Source organism: Calonectris borealis, chromosome W (genome assembly GCF_964195595.1).
Source record: "Calonectris borealis chromosome W, bCalBor7.hap1.2, whole genome shotgun sequence".
NCBI lineage: Eukaryota > Metazoa > Chordata > Aves > Procellariiformes > Procellariidae > Calonectris > Calonectris borealis.
In genome coordinates, this window is record NC_134351.1 from 40,615,136 (window position 1) to 40,639,047 (window position 23,912).

The 23,912-nt window shown below is 40.2% G+C and overlaps 1 protein-coding gene across 1 annotated transcript in view; it reads left to right on the top strand.

Annotated features, from left to right (window-relative positions):
* Nucleotides 1–778: 778 nt before the first annotated feature.
* LOC142074982 (high affinity cAMP-specific and IBMX-insensitive 3',5'-cyclic phosphodiesterase 8B-like) overlaps nt 779–23,912 on the top strand; it is a 198,296-nt gene continuing 175,162 nt past the window's right edge. The window contains 2 exon segments of the mRNA XM_075135982.1: nt 779–972; nt 974–1,070. Of these exon segments, the coding sequence (XP_074992083.1) occupies nt 779–972; nt 974–1,070 (291 nt within the window).

Here is a 23,912-nt window from a genome sequence, read left to right on the forward strand (position 1 = left end):
AGCTTTATACCTCATAGGTAGTTTCACTGAGGTCAATGAAACTATTCACTGTAGAAAGCTAAGAAGGTGTGTAAATCTCTGCAGGATTAAACATTTTGCTTGATTATCTCCTCAGGGACTGGAAACAGGGATTGGCAGCTATCAGACATATAGGCTAAAATAGCAGCTTGTGTTTTTGAATATTGGCCTAATTGAAAACCAGCATTAAAAATTGTTGAACAGTCCTGGCCTTTTTTCTAAACTTGCAGCGGGTGCTGTGTGTCTCCAAGCTCCTCCCCCAAACAATTGAAAATTGCTCACCCATGGCTAAGAAAAGTAGGCACGTTTTGACTTTCAAAATAAGTATTTTTAACAGCTTTAGAAAAGAAAAAAGTATTTGACATAATTGGGGGGGGGGGGCGGCATGTTGTACGTACCAAAGGCTTGAAACCAGGCCCTCCACCAGGGTCGGGAGGAGGCTGTACCACCGATGATGCCTCTCTTCCCCGGCAGAAGGACCCGGTGGCTGCACAGACGCGGCGCTTCATAAGACGCTTAACAGGTCTGGGGGCCCTGGAGGCAGCGCGGGGAGGCGGGGGTGCCGGGGAGGCGCCGCATGGGCGGGAGCGGCCGGGGCAGTGCCGCCGGCGCGGTGGCGTGGGGTGGTGGTGCTGGTGCCGCCGCGGGGTGCGCGGCGCAGGGGCGGTGGCCTCGCAGCCCGGGCGGGCGGCAGGTGTGAGCGGAGCGGGCTGGGCCAGGCGGCTAGCAGTGCAGCGGGGCGGCGTGGGGAAGGAAAGGGATGGGCTGCGCCCCCAGCATCCACGTCTCGCAGAGCGGCGTGATTTACTGCCGGGACTCGGATGAGTCCAATTCTCCTCACCAGACCACCTCCATCTCGCAGGGTACTGCCACCCTGCACGGCCTCTTCATCAAGACAGACGCGGCCGACTCCATCCCCTCCGTCCTCGCCTAACAGAGCTAGCGGCCGCCGCCGCAAGGAGCGCAGGGAGTCCGGCGCCTCCGCCCAGGCCAGGGCGCCCCGCTGCTACGGCATCGAGGCGGAGACCCAGACCAGCAACGCCAGCGTCAAGGTAAACCGCGGCCGCTCCAGAAGGGGTCCCCGGTGGCGTTAGGGGGGGAAGGGGGCCAAGCCTCTCCCCCTTCCCCGCCGGCCGCGGCAGAGGGAGGACGGAGCCACAGCATCCCCTGCCTCAACTGGTGAGGGAGATGCTTTGGCACACGGGATGCAGCTGCGAGGAGCGGTTTGCCCTGGTGCCCACTGACTCACCGCAGCTGCGGCGGCCGGGCCGGGCCGGGCCGGGCTGGCACTGCTGCGGGGGGGGGGCCGCGTCGGGGGATGGCTCGCCTGGATCCCCCCCGGGGGCGAGCACCGGCCGCCGGGCCTCTCGGGCTCCCTCCGCCCCACGTTCTCAGCCCTCGGGGTGGCATCGGTGTGCCCCTGTACTGAGATAGCTCATGGAGTTACAGCTAGGGGGAAATGGATTGTTTCGAGCTTTGTGGTTGATGGCAGGGAGTGGGTGTGTGGGAGAGGTGTTAATATGCAGGAATAAAATTTCCCCCAGCTTAATTCTCAACGGCAAAAAGCCTGTACTTACTGTTGGGTTTTCTTCATCCCTTTTTCTTCTCCCCGTATCTGGTTAAAATGAACTGTTGCTGCTAGGTGTGAATGTTCAGCTGAGAACCGAACCGTTTGGATTTGCACACATAGGGAAATACACTTTGCTTTTGTAGAGCTAGTGGTTACTCCAGGGAGGGGCGGACAGGGGCTGTGTCTGTAGGGTCTTCTCACTCCAAATCTGGAAGGCTTGTGTCCTCCCGTCCGTGGCTGGGGCAGGTGCTGCAGCAACCCGCACATCAACATCTTCACTTAAGTTTAGCAGTTAAAAGAGATGGTTGTTCTGATTTTTTTTTTTTTTTATAACATCACAGTAGATTTTTCATCAATTTCCCTGAAAGTTTTCCAAGAACTACATTTTGCTGTGTTGCCCTATTCCAAAGCTTGCTATCAAAACAAATGGTGTCATGATCCCAGCTGCACCTTAGGTTACTTTTCTGTTGTACTAATAAAGCGGGATATCATGTCACAAAGTAATTCCATGGGCTTAAATAGATCCTGGTATTTTGTTAGAATATAATTAAGAAATTAAAAGATTACTGTAAACAAAATATAAACAACTACTATAATTTAAAAAATCCAGAAATCATCTGAGGAAAACATAAGTGAGAGAGATCACAGAGGTGAAAAAAACCACCACCACAACCCGTAGTCAGTTTGTTTGTTCAAATGCTGAGAAACTTGCAGAATTGTCTGTGGTTACATGGACTGTTTTACTCATTCAGAAGCAGAACCTGTGTAATCAGCGATAAGGACAAAGTCTGAGCAGGACTGGAGTAAAAAAATTCGTTACATTTCTTGGATTTTTGGAAATTTTTTTACATTTCAGAGTGGAATACTTAAGACAAAAAATGATTTTTTTTTTAATGTAGAGGAGAGCAAAACAAATTTTTGCACAATTCTTTAAATTGAGAAAGTCGAGATTTGAAAAAAAGATTTTTTTTTTTTTTTTAAAGTGGTAATGCCCTTTTCTGTTCTTACGAATTGTTTATTATTTGTTATTACATCATGTGCTCTTATAAACAAATATTTGTCAACATTTCTGGTTATTAAAAGTGAATGTATTTCAGATGCTTTTGAACTTCATAATTGGCACTGTGATATCATTTTGGATAGTTTCAATTCTTTTAACAATTTTAGAGTCCCAAGCACCTAAGGGAAAGGATGCTTTTATTTATTTAACAACTGCTTCAATGATATAGTAGAAATGTTTCCATTCTTATAAGATTTAAGATCTGTAAAATATTTTATATCATTTTTAAACAGACTTAGAGCCTCCATTCTTGCTGCTACTCTTGCCACGATTTCCTACAGGGTCATATCATACTTAACTATTTGTGTGACCAAAGCGAGGTTTGAATATTACAGAACTATCATAAAGGCAAAATAGTACTTGATATCTGATGGGCTATAAGAAATGGAAAAGTATGGAACTATAGTTTTCCAATAGTACATAACAATATTTATTTCCATAGGAGTTAAAAGGTGAAGAAAAATAATAGTTATTTTGGTACAGAAAAAGTGTCTAGTAATACCTCATGGCTTTAACATCTATAGTGCTTGGTTGCACATATTAGCTGCGTTGAAATCTCATCTAACTGTATTTAGCGGGGGAAACAAATACACAGGTCAAGTGGCTGTTAGCACTATTATAAATTAATATAATATTCCAGTTGTGTAACTATTCAACCCACTTAAACCATGCTGCTTCATTTGTTTTCATTTTCTGTTCTAAACTGTTCTTTAGTTGTTTACACAGTCAAGTATTGCATTATTTGCATTTGACCCTATCTTTATAAAATGTTTTAAAACTCCTCCATATCATAATATTTAACTGGCATTAAAAGAAATCAACTTGTAATGATTTCAACCCAATGCAATTCAAATAAAAAAACAAAAAAGATCCCATGTTGCTTAAAATATGTCTTGCCTAAACCTTACCTTTTAAGTCTATCTAATCTATGCTCATTGGGGTGAGATCAGTGTTACGAAGATAATTTGTTTTGTTTTCTTTAATAAAAAGTTCTGAATTGTTCAGATGGTTGGTCACATCCTACTCATACTGGTTATGAGTAACCATTTAGTAGTTCTAGTGTGTATACATTTCTTTGTGGATCTCAAAAGCTTGGTAACAAATATCTACAAGCTAATTGAAAAAGATGTTAAGTGGATTTGTTAAGTATTACAAGATAAGTCTGCGCCATAATTTGAAATAGGACACACGGTTTCTGATGCCCAGTCATATGCTATGTTACTAAGGTACTAGGGCAGAAACACTCAAGTAGAAAACGGACATTCCTTGCCCACGTTCCCTCCTTAATAAAAATGAACAGTATCATGGCAGCAAACAGTATTAATATCTTAAACCCTACATTGGCTTTATATAAAGATACAAGGCATTTGACTTACATCATTGAAGCATAACACTGAGCATGAGATGATACTGAGTGTATAATGGCTGCTTGACCCATTGCTCAACTATTGCTGGTTCTGAAGTGCAACAGTACAGCTGTTTAGCAATAAGTAAAAAGCTTGTTGAACACTTCCTTGGGGATTTGAAAAGATAAAAGTTTACCTTATTTATATTTACAAATACATCTTTTAATTATGGCCAAATATAAATCTTAAGCAAAAGTGTGTGCATACATGTGATTTTCTTTAACATCTTAATACTTTAAGTTTGGCTAAAGTTTAAGACAAGAACAAACAAGTTTTAAAGGCTCTTATTGCTAACATGTAGCCTAGTGAAGAAAAAAACAAACCAAAAAACCCCAAAACCAACTCCGCAGCCTTCTTTTGATTACTTTACCTTCTTTTTCTTTAAATTACAAGAACACCACCAGATGTAATGGTTGGGGGGTTCTTATGTCATGTTCTTTGTGGAACAGAAGAATCTGTTTACGAAGCTCTCCTGAAAGTCAGTCACACTAGAAACAGTTTTTGACAGTATGGAGAGCATTGAGAAATCCAGGTACTGAGAAAGTTGCATCAGGTCCACAGGCCCTGGAGAAATGCAACCCTAAGCATTGCCTTGATTTAAAATATGATTCAAAGCAGTATCATGTCCAAGAAAAGTCACTGTACTTCTTGTACAGTTCAAACAAAACAAGAAGTGCTACTGTTTAACTGGCTACTAGTATGTTCTGCAAAGTGTGGAACATACTAGATGTAGGGTAAACTTGGAAAATAAATCTCCTGACTCTGACTTAGTGTGATGGAGGTCCATTTTGCAACTTGATATTGTTGTCCAAAAAGCAGATTCATGCCCAGCCTGCAAGTAACCAATTCCACATGCTCAGGAGAGATATTGTTTTATTCAGGCCTGGGTGCTCGGTGGACTTGCCACAAATCAAGCACACCTGGTCTAGTCACCTTTCTGTTTATATCCATGCTTCTCATACATATTTTAAATTTCTCTTTTACATATTCATTACATTTCCAAGAACTAATTATAATATTACATCATCCTAAACACATGCGCACTAAAGCCTTTAGGGTCTCCTTGAGGGTCTCTGGTGGTCGGCAGGGTAGTGAACTCTTCATGAACCTGTTCCTTTCTTTCCTTATAAGGTTGAGGTTTGTCTCCGAGCCATGTCTGGACCACGTTCATTTATGGTTCTTAATTTCAAGGTTAATCATTACTAGGGTCTAACAATACTACACACCTGCAAACACAATACCTGCTAGTTACCTAACTTCTAAGCAACAAGTCTTCATTGTTTAGAATTACAGAAGCGAGCAGTATGGAATAAGAGGTACTGTAACAGACTGTACCTACTGCATCAATTCCCCCCTTTGAGACTTATGATGTTGAGCATCACAACTCTCACACCATTCACTTATAAGCATTTGGTCTACAAAAAGACATACACTGAATCATACAACAAGTAATTATAGCTAAGATGATGACCAGTATTGCAAATAAGAACAACTGTCTGACTTCTCAGGCTAAAAGATCCCAGATATTTTGATTTCTATCCCATTTTGGCAATAGAAATTGGGATTCAGCTTTACTGATCACCATAACTAATATTAACAGGCTCCACATTTTCTACTCCTAAACCCACAATTCCTAATTAATTTGGTTTCCCTTCTAACAATAAATATTTTAAATATCACAAATAATTCAGCAACATCTCCGGTGACTCATCAAGTATGTCTTGAAGTTAATTTCAATGGTTCCTTAGTTGTAGATGTCCACGGTCTAGGAGGTATTTTCTTTATTCTGGTGTAATGAATCCAAGAGTCTATTTCTTCTAATTTTACAGCAGTGTTTGTTGTCAGTAACACTTGGAAGGGTCCTTTCCACTTTTCTCCAAAGGGGTCGTCCTTCCACATTCGCAGGTAGACTTGGTCTCCTGGACTGAATGAACGTACCAGAAATTCAAGGGGTAAAAGTGTCCTCAAAAGAACATATTAGTGTAAAGAACTCATCATCTTACTGAAAGACAAGAGATATTCAGTTAACACTTTTTCTCCTATTACGTGCATTTGTTCAAACCTCCCTGTTAGATTGACATTATAAGGTTTACCATACAGAATTTCAAATGGACTTATTTTTTCTCTAGCTCTCGGGGTCACCCTAATTCTTAACAAGGCAAGTGGTAAAGCTTCAATCCATTTCAACTGAGCTTCCTAACATATTTTAGAAATTTGTCTCTTTAATGTTTGGTTCATTCTCCCTATTTGTCTACTAAATTGCAATCTTCTTGGTGTCTTACACACATTCTTAATAACCTCCGCTACAAAATGTGGGCCTCTATCAGGACAAATGTCAAATGTGGACATCCCTAAAGGGACTCCAAATCTTGGAATAATTTCTTTTAATAAGTGTTTTGTTACCTCTTTTGCCTTGTTGGTTCGACACAGGAAAGCTAAATACCAATAAATATCGGTATTGGTTGCACCTTGGTAACTCTGAAAAAATCTATTTGCCAATACTCACCAGGAGTTATGCCTTTCCTTACCTCTCCAGGAGGGGGGCGGATTTGTATTTTCGGATTATTCCTAAGACAAATTTCACATTTATTACTCACACTCTTAGCAATCAATAACATTTTAGCCCCTATTGCATATCGTTTTACCGACTCAACCATTGCTTCTGCTCCCATATGTGTCTCAGCATGGGTTTTGACCATCAATTTCTTCATGATTTCAGGAGTTACTATACATTGTCCATGTGAAGTTATTCACCATCCTTGATCATTCTTTTTGCATTGTAGTAGTTCAGCCAACTTATTCTCTTTTTCGTTATAATTTGGGGATTCTAGATGAATTACTTTTGAGGGAATCAAAACATAGATTGTGATACTTAGCGCTACACACTTGGCAGCTTCATCTGCCTTTCAATTTCTTTGTATTACTTTTGAGTTTCCTCTTTGATGCGCTTTACAATGAATCACAGCAACTTCTTTGGGTTTTTTTTGTACTGCTTCCAATAAATTTAAAATCTCTGCTCCATACTTTATAGGTGAGCCACTGGCAGACAAAAGTCCTCGCTCTTTCCATATTGCTCCATGGGCATGAACAACTCCAAAAGCATATTTAGAGTCTGTATAAATATTAACTCTTTTACCTTTAGCCAGATCTGAAGCTCTTGTCAAAGCTATTATCTTCTGGGAGGATGTATTTGGAGGTAATGCTTTTACTTCTCGATCTTCAGTTAAAATTACCACAGCATAGCCAGCCCTCCTTTCTCTTTTCACAACAAAGCTGCTTCCATCAGTAAATAATTCTTCATCCAGAGTCTGGAGAGGGACATCTCTCAGGTCTGGCCTGCTGGCATATACCTGTTCAATGACTTGTAAACAATCATGGTTAAGATCACTCTCTTTTTCACTTGGCATTAAAGCAGCAGGATTTAAAATTGCACTTGCTTTCAAAATGATGTCATCCTGTTCCACTAACAGAGCTTGATATTGTAGATTGAGGGGGTGCCATCTTGCAAATGGCCTCTTTTCTATCATTTCCCAATCTTCGCCGTCCTTGGGAAATCTCAAACCCCAAATAAATTACAGTTTGTTTTGCAATTTGTGCTTTCTTCTCTGACACCCTATACCCGGCCATTCCCAAAAAGTTTAGGAGGCTAACAGTCTTTTCTTTGCAGATCTCAGTAGTATCTGCTCCCAATAGGATGTCATCAACATATTGAAGGAGGGTGATTTGATCTTCCTTATCGGACCACTGTTCCAGTTCCTTATTCAGGGCTGCTCTAAAGATGGTTGGGCCATCTTTAAACCCTTGTGGCAGCAAGGTCCAGCAGAGCTGAGTCCTCCTCCCAGGCAACGGATCTTCCCATTCAAAAGCAAAAATCTTTTGGCTGTTTTCTTCCAGAGTTATACAAAGGAAAGCATCTTTCAAATCTATAACAGAGAAATATGCATTTGATTCATTGATAGTTGTTAGCAGCGTATATGGATTAGGGACTACTGGATGAATGTCCACCACTAACTGGTTTATTGCTCTTAGATCTTGAGCCAACCTATATCCTTGGTTATGTGGCTTTTTCACTGGAAGGATAGGAGTATTATAATCAGATTGACATTCTCTTAAAAGTCCATATTTAAGAAAATTATTTATTATTGGTTCCAAACCTTTTCTGGCTTCTATACTAATAGGATATTGTTTCTTTCTTACCGGTCGAACTCCTGTTTTCAATTCAACTTTTACCAGTTCCACATTTTTCACTCTTCCTGGTTTTTCTGTTGCCCAAACAAAAGGGTAAACTGATTTCTTCAGATTCATCTGTGTTTGTCTGTAATAAATAAACTTGGGCTTGCCAGGCATTAGCTTCAGGAAAATGAACTTGGATTCTTCCTTTTTTAAAGTTAATTTGTGCTCCCAATTTATTCAATAAATCCCATCTGTGGCATCTGATAGATACATGCACAGCCTTTATCATAACAGGGCAACCCTACCACCTCTCTCTATTGCCTCTCACTCTCTCACCCAATTCATCTCCCTTATATCTTCCTCCCAGCAGCGATCACATGTCTGCTCACAATTCCCTTCACCTGTTTTGGCTCTTGAATCAGCTGGTGCTCATTAGGCCACCTCTTATTTCTTCTCCACATCTCCCCCTTTTTTGTTTATGATTTTGTAGCATTCTCAATTGCAAGCTGAAAAAAGCAACAACTCAGCAGCTTCAGAACAACCAAGTCAACCACCTGTGTAAGCACTTCACAAGGCAAGGCAGCTCATGCAGCAGGTGACACCCAATTCCCTTCACCTAACATTTCATCTTGCCCATGGGGTAGTTGCAAATTGTCCAAATTGTCCATTACATTCACAAGAACAAGTTCACAATACTCAGAAAACCATACAGAATACTGCACCACTGACAAAACAAGGCATAATGAGCATACTCTGGCACTCTGCCAGGTCAATAAATTACAGGCATTGCCTGGAGAAGCATTACATTCCCTTTTTTTTTTTACTTATTTTTTGCATTTTCCTGTTTTATTTCAGATTATTCTTCATGAAGTTTAACTCACATCTGATTTATCCATCCCCCCAGATGCCAAAGCAGATTTGAAAGATTTGGAGGTTTTTTTAATTATCAGAGTTGGCCAGAATACTTGACACAAAAAAACCCACAAAGTTTGAGCATTCAGAAAATTAAATGGAATCATCAACAATGTAAATTTACAAATATTAATCTTAACTTACTTAACACTTCTAATACAAAGACCTATTTCCTTTTTTAGCCAGACAAATATTAATCTTAACTTACTAAATCTATCTTCTTTTATACAAACTTACAAATATTATCTTAACTTACTAAACCTATCTTTTTATACAAACTTACAAATATTAATCTTAACTTACTTAACACAATCTTACCACTTAGCCAGACAAATATTAATCTTAACTTACTTAACACAATCTTACCACTTAGCCAGACAAATATTAATCTTAACTTACTAAACCTATCTTCTTTTATCATATAATGTTAGTCTACAGAAATTATTTGCGCTACAACACAAAAAAATCAATTCTACTAACAAAACAGCATACAAACTTAACACTTCTAATACAATGTTTAACTTACTAAACCTATTTTCTTTTATACAAACTTACAAATATTAATCTCAACTTACTAAACCTATTTTCTTTTATACATTTTATACAAACTCAACACTTCTAATACAGAGACCTTTCCTGTTCTCCATCACACAGTTCGCTTTCCTCTAGAACATCAGACTCTTTAACCAAAAAATAACAACAATATCAAGGAAGATCAAGTGTTAGATTTAGGATCACTCTACATCACTGAAACAGAACACAAAAAATACAGACACATCTCATCGCAACTGAGGGGGAGAAACGGTTTCCTGTATGCAGGGCTCTTTTAGCTTTTTAGAACAAAAGAAATGGTGTAGTTATTCTTTTTTTTTTACTGTACCTAAAGGCTGATGGGGGGGGGCTGCAAATCCCCACAGCAGATTTTCGGGGTGGGGGGGGGGGTGGGACACAAATGGTGCTGGTTTCACAATGGAAGACCGAAAAAGTGTCTTTAGTCTCTGTCACTGTAAGATTTCATCTGCTGTTGATGCAAGTTCAAACAAATCTTTCTTATCTTCCGATTCTCCCTCCAATATTGCTGAATCAGTCACATTTTGCAACACCTGCTCTGCAGGACACAGCTTCTGCAGAGCTGTATACACAATTTGCTAGGTCACAATAATTCTTCTGGAACTTCTAATTGTAAAGTTTTCTTCGTCTGCAGTTCTTTTCCCACCTTTTGCCATAGGGCTAAATCATAATACCCTATGGTTCCTTCAGAAAGAAACCAAGGACAGTGTTCTCAGCAAGTTGAAGCTTCTGTGACTGAGATGCCGACTGGCCCATAACTAATGTATAAAGTTCATATAACTTCCCCACAGCTGCTCACCTCTGTCCTGCAGAGACAATTATACAACATCACTATCCTGTTTCCTTTCAACAGCTTCTATCCCATTACCTTTTAACAGCTTTTTTCCTGTTTCTTTTCAACAGCTTCTATCCCATTTCCTTTTAACAGCTTTTTTCCTGTTTCTTTTCAACAGCTTCTATCCCATTTCCTTTCAACGGCTTATTTTCCTGTTTCTTTTGAACAGCTTTTGCAGTTCAGCAGGGCTCGCCACCAGATATTTCTATTTCCTTTCTTCAAGACCTTCTTTCTTCAGATTTTCTTCTTTCCGTCCCTGTTCAGGCACCAATTGTGGCATGTGATAGATACATGCACAGCCTTTATCATAACAGAGCAAACCCACAATTACTCTCTCCGTTGTCTCTCACCTCATTCATCTCCCTTATATCTTCCTTCTGGCAACGATCACATGTCTGCTCACAATTCCCTTCACCTGTTTTGGCTCTTGAATCAGCTGGTGCTCATTAGGCCACCTCTTAATTCTTCTCCACAACGTCCTAAGAGAGGCATGGTACATTCCCGTATATATAAAAATTCATGCATCAATGTTTTTCCTCCAATTTTACATTTTAAAGGTTTCAAAAAAGGCCTTACCTCTTTCTTTCCCGTGACCCCAACAATAGATACATTAAATTTACTCATTGGTCCTTTACATGTATTTATAACAGAATATTTTGCTCCAGTGTCCACTAAAAAATCAACTACTTTATTTCCCAGCTTTACTGGAACCAGGGGCTCAGCTGGGAGAATATAATTTTCTGCTCCTGGTCCCCATCATTCAGAATCCTCTCCCATCATAAGTAGATCAGCTTCAGGTGGAATTTGCTGTGGCCGAATCACAGCGACTTTCTTATTCTCTGGACACTCATTTTTCCAGTGTCCTTGCTTCTTACATACAGCACATTGATTGATCCCTGAGGGAGTAGACTGTTTAAATATATTTCCACATCCTCTACCTCTGCCCCTTCAGTACCCTTTGCTTTTACCTCTCAAATATCCTCTGCCACTACCTCCAGCAGATCCTTGGGCATTCACAAAAGCAGCCGCAAGAATAGCAGCTTTCTGTTTCCTATTTTTTTTTCTTTCATTTTCCATATTAGTTTTTTTCCAATACTTTTGTCCGAAAAGCGGATTCGTGCCCGGCGTGCAAGTAACCAATTCCACACGCTCAGGAGAGATATTGTTTTATTCAGGCCTGGGTGCTCGGTGGACTTGCCACAAATCAAGCACACCTGGTCTAGTCACCTTTCTGTTTATATCCATGCTTCTCATACATATTTTAAATTTCTCTTTTACATATTCATTACATTTCCGAGAACTAATTATAATATTACATCATCTTAAACACATGCGCACTAAAGCCTTTAGGGTCTCCTTGAGGGTCTCGGGTGGTCTCTGGTGGTCGTTAGGGTAGTGAACTCTTCATGAACTTATTTCCTCTTTACCTTATAGGGTCGCAATTTGTCCTTGAGCCATGCTTGGACCACGTTTGTTTATAGTTTCCAAGGTTACTCTTCACTAGAGTCTAACGATGCTTCCAGGATACACAATTTAGAATAGTTACAATTCTACACACCTGCAAACACAACACCTGCTACTTACCTAACTTCTAAGCAACAAGTCTTCATTGTTTAGAATTACAGAAGCGAACAGTAGAATTACAGAAGCAAGCAGTATGGAATAGTAGATACTGTACCTACTACATCAATTCCCCCCTTTGAGACTTATGATGTTGAGCATCATGAGTCTCACATCATTTACTTATAAGCATTTGGCCTACAAAAAGACATACATTAAATCATACAACAAATAATTATAACTAAGATGACGATCAGTATTGCAAATAAGAACAATTGTCTAAGCCAATTTAAATTTGGAATTTCTATCTTATTTTGGCAATAGAAATTAGGATTCAGCTTTACTGATCGTCATAATTAATATCAACAGGCTTTATATTTTCTATTCCTAAAACTACAATTTTTTAATTAATTTGTTTTTTTTTTTCCCCCTAACAATAAATATTTTAAATATCACAAATAATTTAACAACATCTCTGATAACTCATCAAGTACGCCTTAAAGTTAATTTCAATGGTCCCTTAGGTATAGATGTCCACAGTTTAGGATATATATTTTTTTTTTATTCTGGTGTAACATTTTTCTCCTATTACATGCATTTGTTTAGATCTTCCTGTTAGATTAAGGATCATAAGGTTTACCATACAAAATTTCAAATAAACTTACTTTTTCTCTAACTCTCGGGGTCACCCTAATTCTTAACAAGGCAAATGGTAAAGCTTCAATCTATTTCCACTGAGCTTCTGGATATATTTTAGGAATTTGTTTCTTTAATATTTGGTTCTTCACATTTTTAATAACCTCCGCTGCAAAATGTGGGCCTCTGTCAGAGGACATTCCTAAAGGGACTCCAAACCTTGAAATTATTTCTTTCAACAAATGTTTCACAACCTCTTTTGCCTTGTTGGTTCGACACGGGAAAGCTTCCGGCCATCCAGAGAAGGTATCTACCAATACCAATAGATATCGGTATTGGTTACATCGCGGTAACTCTGAAAAATCTCTTTGCCAATATTCACCGGGAGTTATGCTTTTCTTTACCTCTCCAGGAGGGGGTCGGATTTGTATTTTCGGATTGTTCCTAAGACAAATCTCACATTTATTACTCACACTTTTAGCAATCAATAACATTTTAGTTCCTGTCGCATATCGTTTTACTGATTCCACCATTGTCTCTGCTCCCATATGTGTTTCAGCATGGGTTTTGACCATTAATTTCTTCATAATTTCAGGGGTTACTATACATTGTCCATGTGAAGTTATCCACCATCCTTGATCATTGTTCTTACAATGTAATAGCATAGCTAATTTATTTTCTTTCTCACTATAACTTAGGGATTCCACCTGAATTTCTTTTGATGGAATTAAAACATAAATCATAGTATTTAATGCTACACATTTAGCAGCCTCATCTGCTTTCTGATTTCCTTGTATTACTTTTGAGTCCCTTTTTGATGAGCCTTAGAATGAATCACTGCAACTTCTTTAGGTTTCTGTACTGTTTCTAACAAATTTAAAATCTTTGTTTCATATTTTATAAGGGTACCACTGGCAGACAAAAGTCTTCGTTCCTTCCATATTGCTCCATGAGCATGCACAACTCCAAAAGCATATTTAGAATCTGTATAGATGTTGACTCTTTTACCTTTAGCCAAATTTAAGGCTTTTGTCAGGGTTATAATTTTTGCCGTCTGGGCAGATGTATTTGGAGGTAATGCTTTTATTTCTCAATCTTCAGTTAAAGTTACCACGGCATAGCCAGCCCTCCTTTCTCTTTTTACAACAAAGCTGCTTGCATCAGTAAATAATTCTTCATCCGGAGTTTGGAAAGGGACATCTTTCAAATCTGGCCTGCTGGCATATACCTGTTCAATGACTTGTAAACAATTATGGTTAAGATCACTCTCTTTTTCACTTGGCATTAAAGAGGCAGGATTTTCTTCAGGGCGTTTGGTTGCCTCATACAATGGTTTTGCCATCAAACCATAATTTGGAATCCAAAGGCGACACCATCCAGCCATTCCTAGAAATCCTCTCAACTCTCTTTTGGATTGTGGGGGTGCCATCCTGCAAATGGCTTCTTTTCTACCATTTCCCAATCTTCGCTGTCCTTGGGAAATCTCAAACCCCAAATAAATTACAGTTTGTTTTGCAATTTGTGCTTTCTTCTCTGACACCCTATACCCGGCCATTCCCAAAAAGTTTAGGAGGCTAACAGTCTTTTCTTTGCAGATCTCAGTAGTATCTGCTCCCAATAGGATGTCATCAACATACTGAAGGAGGGTGATTTGATCTTCCTTACCGGACCACTGTTCCAGTTCCTTATTCAGAGCTGCTCTAAAGATGGTTGGGCTATTTTTAAACCCTTGTGGCAGCAAGGTCCAGCAGAGCTGAGTCCTCCTCCCAGTCGACGGATCTTCCCATTCAAAAGCAAAAATCTTTTGGCTGTTTTCTTCCAGAGGTATACAAAGGAAAGCATCTTTCAAATCTATAACAGAGAAATATGCATTTGATTCATTGATAGTTGTTAGCAGCGTATATGGATTAGGGACTACTGGATGAATGTCCACCACTAACTGGTTTATTGCTCTTAGATCTTGAACCAGCCTATATCCTTGGTTATGTGGCTTTTTCACTGGAAGGATAGGAGTATTATAATCAGATTGACATTCTCTTAAAAGTCCATATTTAAGAAAATTATTTATTATTGGTTCCAAACCTTTTCTGGCTTCTATACTAATAGGATATTGTTTCTTTCTTACCGGTCGAACTCCTGTTTTCAATTCAACTTTTACTGGTTCCACATTTTTCGCTCTTCCTGGTTTCTCTGTTGCCCAAACAAAAGGGTAAACTGCATTTTTAATCTCTTCTGGAATTTCTTCAGATTCATCTGTGTTTGTCTGTAATAAATAAACTTGGGCTTGCCAGGCATTAGCTTCAGGAAAATGAACTTGGATTCTTCCTTTTTTAAAGTTGATTTGTGCTCCCAATTTATTCAATAAATCCCGTCCTAAGAGAGGCATGGTGCATTCCTGTATATATAAAAATTCATGCATCAATGTTTTTCCTCCAATTTTACATTTTAAAGGTTTCAAAAAAGGCCTTATCTCCTTCTTTCCCGTGACCCCAACAATAGATACATTAAATTTACTCATTGGTCCTTTACATGTATTTATAACAGAATATTTTGCTCCAGTATCTACTAAAAAATCGACTACTTCATCTCCCAGCTTTACTGGAACCAGGGGCTCAGCTGGGAAAATATCATTTTCTACCCCCGGTCCCCATCATTCAGAATCTCCTCCCATCATAAGTAAATCAGCTTCAGGTGGTATCTGCTGTGACTGAGTCACGACTGCTTCTTTGTTCTCTGGACACTCACTCTTCCAGTGTCCTTGTTTCTTACATACAGCACATTGATTAAATCCTAATGGGGTATATTGTTTAAACATATCTCTACCTCCTCTACCTTTTCCTCTCAAATATCCTCTACCTCTACCTCTCAAATATCTTCTACCTTTTCCTCCAGCTGATCCTTGGGCATTTACAAAAGCAGCTGCTAGAATAGCAGCTTTTTTGTTTCCTGTCTTTTATTTTTTCTTTTTCTTGATTTTTCTTTTCCTCCTCTTCCCTATTGTTATACACCTTATAAGCAATTTCAATTAACTGTGATATAGTCATTCCTGTAATCCCATCCACTTTCTGCAATTTCTTTTGAATATCTGGAGCAGCTTGCCCTACAAACAAAGTAGTAAATATTGCTCTATTCTCATCACTCTCAGGATCTAAGTCTGTCCATTTCCTAGCTGCCTCACATAATCATTCATAAAAGGTGGATGGGTCCTCTCTTTTTCCCTGAATTATTTGAGTCAATTTCGCCAAATTCTTTGGGCGGGATATTCCATTCTTTACTCCATACAAAATTAATTGTTGATACTGTTTAATCATCAATTTCCCATCATTACTATTAGGATTCCAATTTGGGTCTTGAGTTGGCATAAAATGAGCAGGACCTTTTCTTGCATTTATTCTCTCATTTTTTTATATTTGCTTTTTCTAATACTACCCTCTGTTCTTCAGGAGTAAACAAATTATTCAAAAGAATTTGAATATCTTGCCAATCTGGATTATGATTTTCAATAATTGTTCGAAAGGATCTATACACCTTTTCAGGATTCTTTCTATATGATCCTGCTAAATCCTTCCAATTCATTAAATCAGAAGTTGTAAATGGTACTTTCACAAATACTGGCTCCCCTCTTGGGCCCACTGCCTGGCGAAGGGGTGCTAACAATACAGACCCTTGCTGGGTTCTAGTCCTGCCAGCTATCGGACTAAAAGTATTGCTTCCTCTTGCTTCGGTTTCAGAAGTTTCATTTTTATTTGGTGGTACTAACATTTGTGTATCCTCCTCTTCTTCTCCTAGTTTTAAACATCATTTTCCTATGCTACAAGCAGAACAACAATGCACTTTTGGTTCCTTATTTTCCATCATCATCATCATCACATTAGAATCTGAATCTAAAAGCTTACATTTTTTCCGAATTTCATGATCATTTCTCAAAGAAAAAAACAAATATACATAAGGTACCTCATCCCATTTTCCTTGTCTTCTACAAAATAACATTAATTGTAAAATAGTATTATATTGCAAGGTTCCCAGTTCTGTCCATTTTTCCTCATCTTCCAATTTATACATTGGCCACCATCTAGTACAATATTCAATTAATTTATCCTTTCTCAAAGCATCACCCCCAAATTTTCCCCAATGTTTAATGATGCATCCTAAGGGGGAACAAGGTGTTACTTTTGAGGGTTGAGCTCCCATACCTTTACTTAAAAAGAACGTTCTTAACCACAACTTCATATACTCCAGTCGTCACTGTCAAACGCATATGAATATACCGGTTTACCCCTGGCGCCTACAACTTCATATACTCCAGTCGTCACTGTCAAACGCATATGAATATACCTCTTTACCTGTGGCCACAATTCCTTACCAAATGCATGCACAATTTTATACCCCAGAACAATATCTCATTTACCTTAGCGTTGCACCGTTGAGTCGCTCACCTGCTCTGGTTGGGGAGAATACTCACGGAGTCCCTGATCAAAAATTCGGTGCGCGCTGGAGTCCAGAGAGCAGGGTTTCCCCACCGAGAGCTGGCAAGTCGATCCGGGCAAGGCTTCACAGCAGTCCCACCTGGGTCGCCAAAAACTGTTGTCCGAAAAGCGGATTCGTGCCCGGCGTGCAAGTAACCAATTCCACACGCTCAGGAGAGATATTGTTTTATTCAGGCCTGGGTGCTCGGTGGACTTGCCACAAATCAAGCACACCTGGTCTAGTCACCTTTCTGTTTATATCCATGCTTCTCATACATATTTTAAATTTCTCTTTTACATATTCATTACATTTCCAAGAACTAATTATAATATTACATCATCTTAAACACATGCGCACTAAAGCCTTTAGGGTCTCCTTGAGGGTCTCTGGTGGTCGGCAGGGTAGTGAACTCTTCATGAACCTGTCCCTTTCTTTCCTTATAAGGTTGAGGTTTGTCTCCGAGCCATGTCTGGACCACGTTCATTTATGGTTCTTAATTTCAAGGTTAATCATTACTAGGGTCTAACAATACTACACACCTGCAAACACAATACCTGCTAGTTACCTAACTTCTAAGCAACAAGTCTTCATTGTTTAGAATTACAGAAGCGAGCAGTATGGAATAAGAGGTACTGTAACAGACTGTACCTACTGCATCAATATGACATCTAAGATGTCAGAGTCCTCTTGAATATACTCTGGGGCTGCAAAGCTGGCAGAAAAAAAATTTGTGGCAGGCCGAAAAGTGTTAGTACATTGAACTGTTACAGTGCAGAGCCTTTTCAATTTAGACTAGCTGTTCTCTGAGAGGTGCTGGCCTAAATAACTCTTACCGTAAAGAAGGTCGCTAATGGAGAAATACTTTTCTTGGACTAATCCCAGACTTCTAATGAGTACTGTCCTGGTTCCGGCTGGGACAGAGTTAACTTTCTTCCCAGTAGCTTGGGGGTGTGCTGTGTTTTGGGTTTGGTATGAGAGGAGCGTTGATGGCCCATTGATGCTTTGGTTGTTGCTGGGTGGTGCTTGCACGGGGTGAGGGTGGGGGGGGAAGACTTTTGGTTTCTCTTTTCGGCCTCCCATGCCCTGCCACGTGCAGGGGAAGCTCTAGGGTTGGGGGGAGCACAGCCGGGGTGGTCGACCCAGCTGGCCAATGGGGTATTCTATATCGTGACATCATGCTCAGTATAAAAAACAGGGGTGTGGGGGGCTCGCCCCCCCGTTCGTGACACGCGGTTGGCAGTCGGTGAGCAGTTGCATTGTGCATCGCCTGCTTTGTATATTCTGTTATTGTTATCATTGTTATTATTACTGTTCTACTTTGTTTTATTTCAATTATTAAACTGTTTTTATCTCAACCCAGGAGTTTTCCTACTTGTGCCCTTCCGATTCTCTCCCCCATCCCACCGGAGGGTGGGGGGTGAGTGAGCAGCTGCGTGGGGTTTATTTGCTGGCTGGGGTTAAACCACGACAGTACACTAAAAGGACTTTTGCAAAGATTTGCTGCTCTGTATCTGACCTTTCCATTCCTCCTTCAAATGGTTCAGGTAAACTTCAAGAAGCGCTGTAGTTGTGCTCTTAAGCAATGCTAGACAGGAGAAATGTGTGGATTGAAGTGTTACAGAATGGAGAAAACCATTTCCTTCGAAACAGAGCCGCCTGGTAGATTAAACTTACTTGGTATTGAGTCATAAAATATTCTGGACTTCCAAAACTGTTCTGGGTGACAGGCATTTCTATCATTAAATAGAAAATACATCTTTTTTTTTTTCTCCTTAGTTTGTATAGGAAAAGAGAAGCTTTGGAAACTTGTAAGAGAACAATGTGGCTCAACCATTTAGGTATTCAGAGTCAACAGCCATCTCAGGACCCCTGCACCCCTCTAAGACCTCCAGTAAAAAGTTATTTTGGAACATTTGCTTTCAGTGCCCAAAATACCAAACTGTTTTAGCTAAACTGGGTGTTATTAGCATCTGTTTTCTACTTTGTACCATTTACTATGTGCAAAATGAGACTCTGAGGTTTTACCTTCTGAGGAGTTTGATATGGATCTTTTGACAATTTCTAAAACTCCATGATCATGCTGAATGCAGAGCAGAGGGATTTCAAATAAAACTGCATGCTGAAAGACATAATGCAAGCTGAGATGTTGTCCCATATACCCTGGGGAATAGCACATGTTCTTGGGATGCAAGAGATGGATTTGAATTCCTGCAGCTGAGAATGCTTAATGATCACTAGGGTGTCATACAGAAAATGGGCACATTGTTTCCCCTTCCTCTCCTTCAGGAGAGGAATAATCTAGCCATCTATCATATTTTAAGTAATGGGTTAGACAGCAGAGTAATTGAGCAGTTTTAGGTTGTGAAACTAAACATCACACCTGCTCTGTGGGTAGTCTAAGAGAGAGGCAAGGATACCAGACATCTTTTGTAGGCATTTCCTTTCAGCTGGCTTGAGTGCTCCCTCCTCACCTTGGGCATCTTTCACATAGCTTGCCCTATTTGCTGTAATGAGCACTTAAGCACCTGACTCACAAAAATGTTTCCTGTTCCTGGTGGGGCTACTTCAACTTCTCAGGGAGTTTATTATTTCAGACAGGTTGCTGTACCTCTTCTACTTCCATGGGTTCCTAGATCAGGTAGTTGCACCAGGCTGTATTGTACAGTGCAGGCATTCCTAAAGGAGTAATGTAAGTGTGTATTTTCAATAACTTTGTAATGTTCTGTGAAGTAGTCTTGAATTTTGTGTGATGATATCTAAAGCCCGTAGAAGTTAAAAGGAGTATTTTTACTAGATCCTAGTGATTTCTGAAATGCTGTGTGCTCATGGGTAAGCCTGTCTGATTAATGCAACCAGAGCTGGGGACATTCATAAGCCTTAGTCCTATATGCAAAAAAGAAGTGGAGTTGGGTTTTTTTTTATGAATATCTTCATAGTACAAGGCAGACATGCTGTTTGAGTGACTACTGTATTCTCATTTTGGATTATTTGTGTACTCCCTTAAAGGTGGTGTTGCTTGAAAATTCAAGTCCAAGAGAATAAGATTTGGTGAAAGTGTAAGTAGTGATACGAAGGGGAACCAGAAATGAAAAAGCAACCGTGCTTTTGGTTAAATTTTCCTCTTGCACCACCTGCACTGCTGCCAGATCTCAGGATATTTTATTTTCCATGTAGATCATTCTCTGCTTGTATTTCCTGTCTACCTGTTGGTCACTTTTTTTTTTTTTTGAAAAAGCCTGTAACTGAGACAGACTTGAATCTTTCAAACGTAGCCCAAAGTGAAAGATGCATGGTGTATGTGGAATTTGTAGAATTATCTTTAATGTACATGTAACTTTTTTCTAAAATTGCCTTCAGTGAAGGCTCTATGTACCTGTGTGGTTGCTAGGAAATAGCATGTGAAGTGTTTTGTGGTGTAGCAGAGTTTAACTCTTTTTGGGGAGTGTTGTCATGGTAACCAAACCTGGTATTTTCTGGACTTCAAAATAAGTCAATGGTAGCAGGATTACGGCTTCAGAAAATCAATAGTCACCTTTACAGATGTAAAAATAAATGTATGGAGCATTGTGGAATGCAGCATGTGTGCTTAAAATGCATTATTTTGTGGTTGAGGGCATGAGTTTACAGTAATGAGTGCCACCTGATGATCTCTTGTGTAGTACTGTCTCCCTCTGGTCCAGTTTAGTAGTTGCATTTCTAGCTCAGTAAGTCACCTGTCTTGCAGGGCAGCAACAGCTGACTGTCCCCTCACTTCTCTGAGAGCATCTTCTTTGGGGCAATTCTCACAGGCCATAAAGTACAACGAGCTCATTCTATAGGAGCTCCCACTACTCCCCTAAAACACTCTGGTGCTTTTGAGTCCTGAGTCACCTTTCCTTTTGGGTGAGGAAGAAGTGCTGTCAAGTGCTGTCTGGAGATATGTTATTAATTTTGAGTGAGATAGCATGCTGCACAGCCTTCTGGAGGTAGTGTCTAGTTCAGGTAACTTTCTTCACTTGAGAGGAGCAGTTGGTCCTTTTACTCATGAGATGTATTTTTCCCTTGCAGGTCAACCATTTGTGTCAACCACTACCCCAGCCTTCAGCATCCAATTATTTGTAAACTTATTTCTCACCTGTATTATGTTGTGGTTTAACCTGGCAGGCAGCCAAATACCACGCAGCCGCTCACTCACTCCCCCCACCCCCCCAGTGGGACGGGGAGAGAATCGGAAGGGTAAGAGTGAGAAAAACTCGTGGGTTGAGATAAAGACAGTTTAACAGAACAGAAAAGGGAAAATAATGATAATAAATAATGATAGAATATACAAAATGAGTGATGCACAATGCAATTGCTCACCACCCGCGCTGACCGATAACCAAGTAGCGATCGCTACTTCCTGGATCACGCCTACCGTTCATATACTGAGCATGACGTCACATGGTATGGAATACCCCATTAGCCAGCTGGGCTGTCTGTCCTGATTATGTTCCCTCCCATCTTGTGTACCTAGCTCAGTCAGTAGGCATGGGAGCTGTCCTTGGACTAGGAGGGCACTTAGCAACAACTGAAAACATCAGTGTGTTATCAACATTCTCCTCATACTAAATCCAAAACACAGCACTAGGAAGAAATTTAACCCTATCCCAGCCGAAACCAGGACAATTATCAGCTATGAAAGAACAAAATGTATTAGAGACATTCTGTTCCTTTAGATTACCTCTGATTCTGTGAATAGAGTTACTCTGGAGAATTGTTCAAAAAATCCCTGTATATCTCTACCCACTGATTTGGCCATCCAGTGCCAAATATTTCATGTCTTGAATATAGAAAGGGTAGAGCTTAGATTTATTCTGAGAAGCCCCTCAGCTAAATGGTGCTACTTTAGAATCAGTCTCAATATTAAGCTGTTAATAACTTGGGTTACTCACTCTGAAAATACAGAACTAATTTTGATGTAGATATACAATTTGTTGACCTCTTGCCCTGGATTCATACCACATCTGAAGAGGCAGCATTCTTCCTAAAAGGATGGGAAAATTGGACCAATATCAGTTGGTTTCATAGCATGGAAGAGTGGAGTGGGAGTTGCAGAGATACAGGCCACCTGGACTCCAGTACATAAAATCCCAAGCAGAGCTATTCCAAAATCTAGAATGCCGCAGAGCCACTGTTTCTTCCCTGGTTCCTATGAATTCACAGAGAATGCAGCCAAGTGTGAGTGTGTGTACAGGTACCATTAAATTGCATTTAAATAAGAAATCCAAAGAAATGGCAGTTAGCTGAGAGACTCTGCATTAGTAGAGTCAGTAATGTCCACTGTGAGGTGAGGGAATGAGATGAAATAGGCAGAATGGAGTTTTGAAGCATTGTAGCTATTGGAAAACAAGCTATTAAACAGCTATTTATAAGCCTAGGACAAACTGTGCTCACAGCCAGTTTGCATGCAGAGCTGTAACCTGTTAGAGTTAATTACAATTTATTTGTTTATATTTGAAGGGGCAGGGTCTGATTCCTTTCTCATTTTATGCATGTTTTAATCAAAATAGTGGTATACTTACCAGCAGCATATGGTTTAGTGCTATAAAAAAATCAACTTAATTGAATGTGGAATTGGGCATGAGGTCTCTGAAGTTAGCTTTGGAGCTGCTTCCGGCAATCCATTTTCCTTTTGTTCTTAGGTCAGCTACATTTTTTGCTACAGGGACAGCAAAAGAGGCTTTCTCCTTCCCCTGTCGCTGATTTGGAAGGCTGTCTGAAGGCACTGTGAACTTGAATGTTGTCGGTGATCATCGTTCTCCTGCAGTTACGTTTAATAATCATTGTGTCCATTTATAAAATGCAACTTATCAAGCCATTGTGCTAACCATAAAACTAAGAAATCCCTTTTAGAAAAGGAGGGGAAAAATGAGGCTTTAACTTTTGTGTGTGTTCATTTCCAAAGTGAAGCAAATTTCTTTTGAAACTCTGAGATGGAGACTTTCCCCAGGGTAGGTGGTAACGTGGTGGCTAGGGTGCTTTCTGGAGATGAGATGCCCAGGTTCAATTCTCTGTCTTGAAAGAGTCTGCAGAGGTTCTCCCATATGAGTCCTCTGCCTCCTGTACTGTTGGCTATCACAGGTTTCTCTTTCTCTAGGCTCTGAGACAGCTTCCCTGAAATCCATCCATTTCCAAAGAGCCCTGTCCTGATGAACCACTACTTCCTCCTGTCGCAAAGAAAACTGTTTCCTAAACAGATCTTTAATTATATTGGAAAATAACACAGGCTTTCAGGAAAAGCTGACATGTTCCATTTCAGAACAAAACCATTCACGTACGTTAAATGGTTAGGGCTGTGTTTATGTGCCAGGCCGTGTTGTGACTCATGGAAGAGGTGAGTAACTGCCATGTTGAACACCTTGCCACGCCCTCGTTTCAGGCTGCTTCCCTTTACCTCAGAGAGCACAGTGAAGGAGGCCAGGATGGCAAGACAAGACATCTCAAAAGTTTTGATTTCTTAAGTTCTCGTGGATGTGGTGCAGTGGCGGTGGGGCTGGCTGCAGCTGCTGGACAGCACTTGCTCATGGAGCTCCGGCCAGTGGCTGCAGTGCGCTGGTGGAAACCTGGGAAATCTTTGGCTATCCGTGTTCTGGGGTTTTTTGCAGACATTAAAAGGTCAATTAGAGTACTATGAGGATGCAGTGGATGGTTAGAGAAAAGATAGACGAAGTGAAGATTTGAGATGGG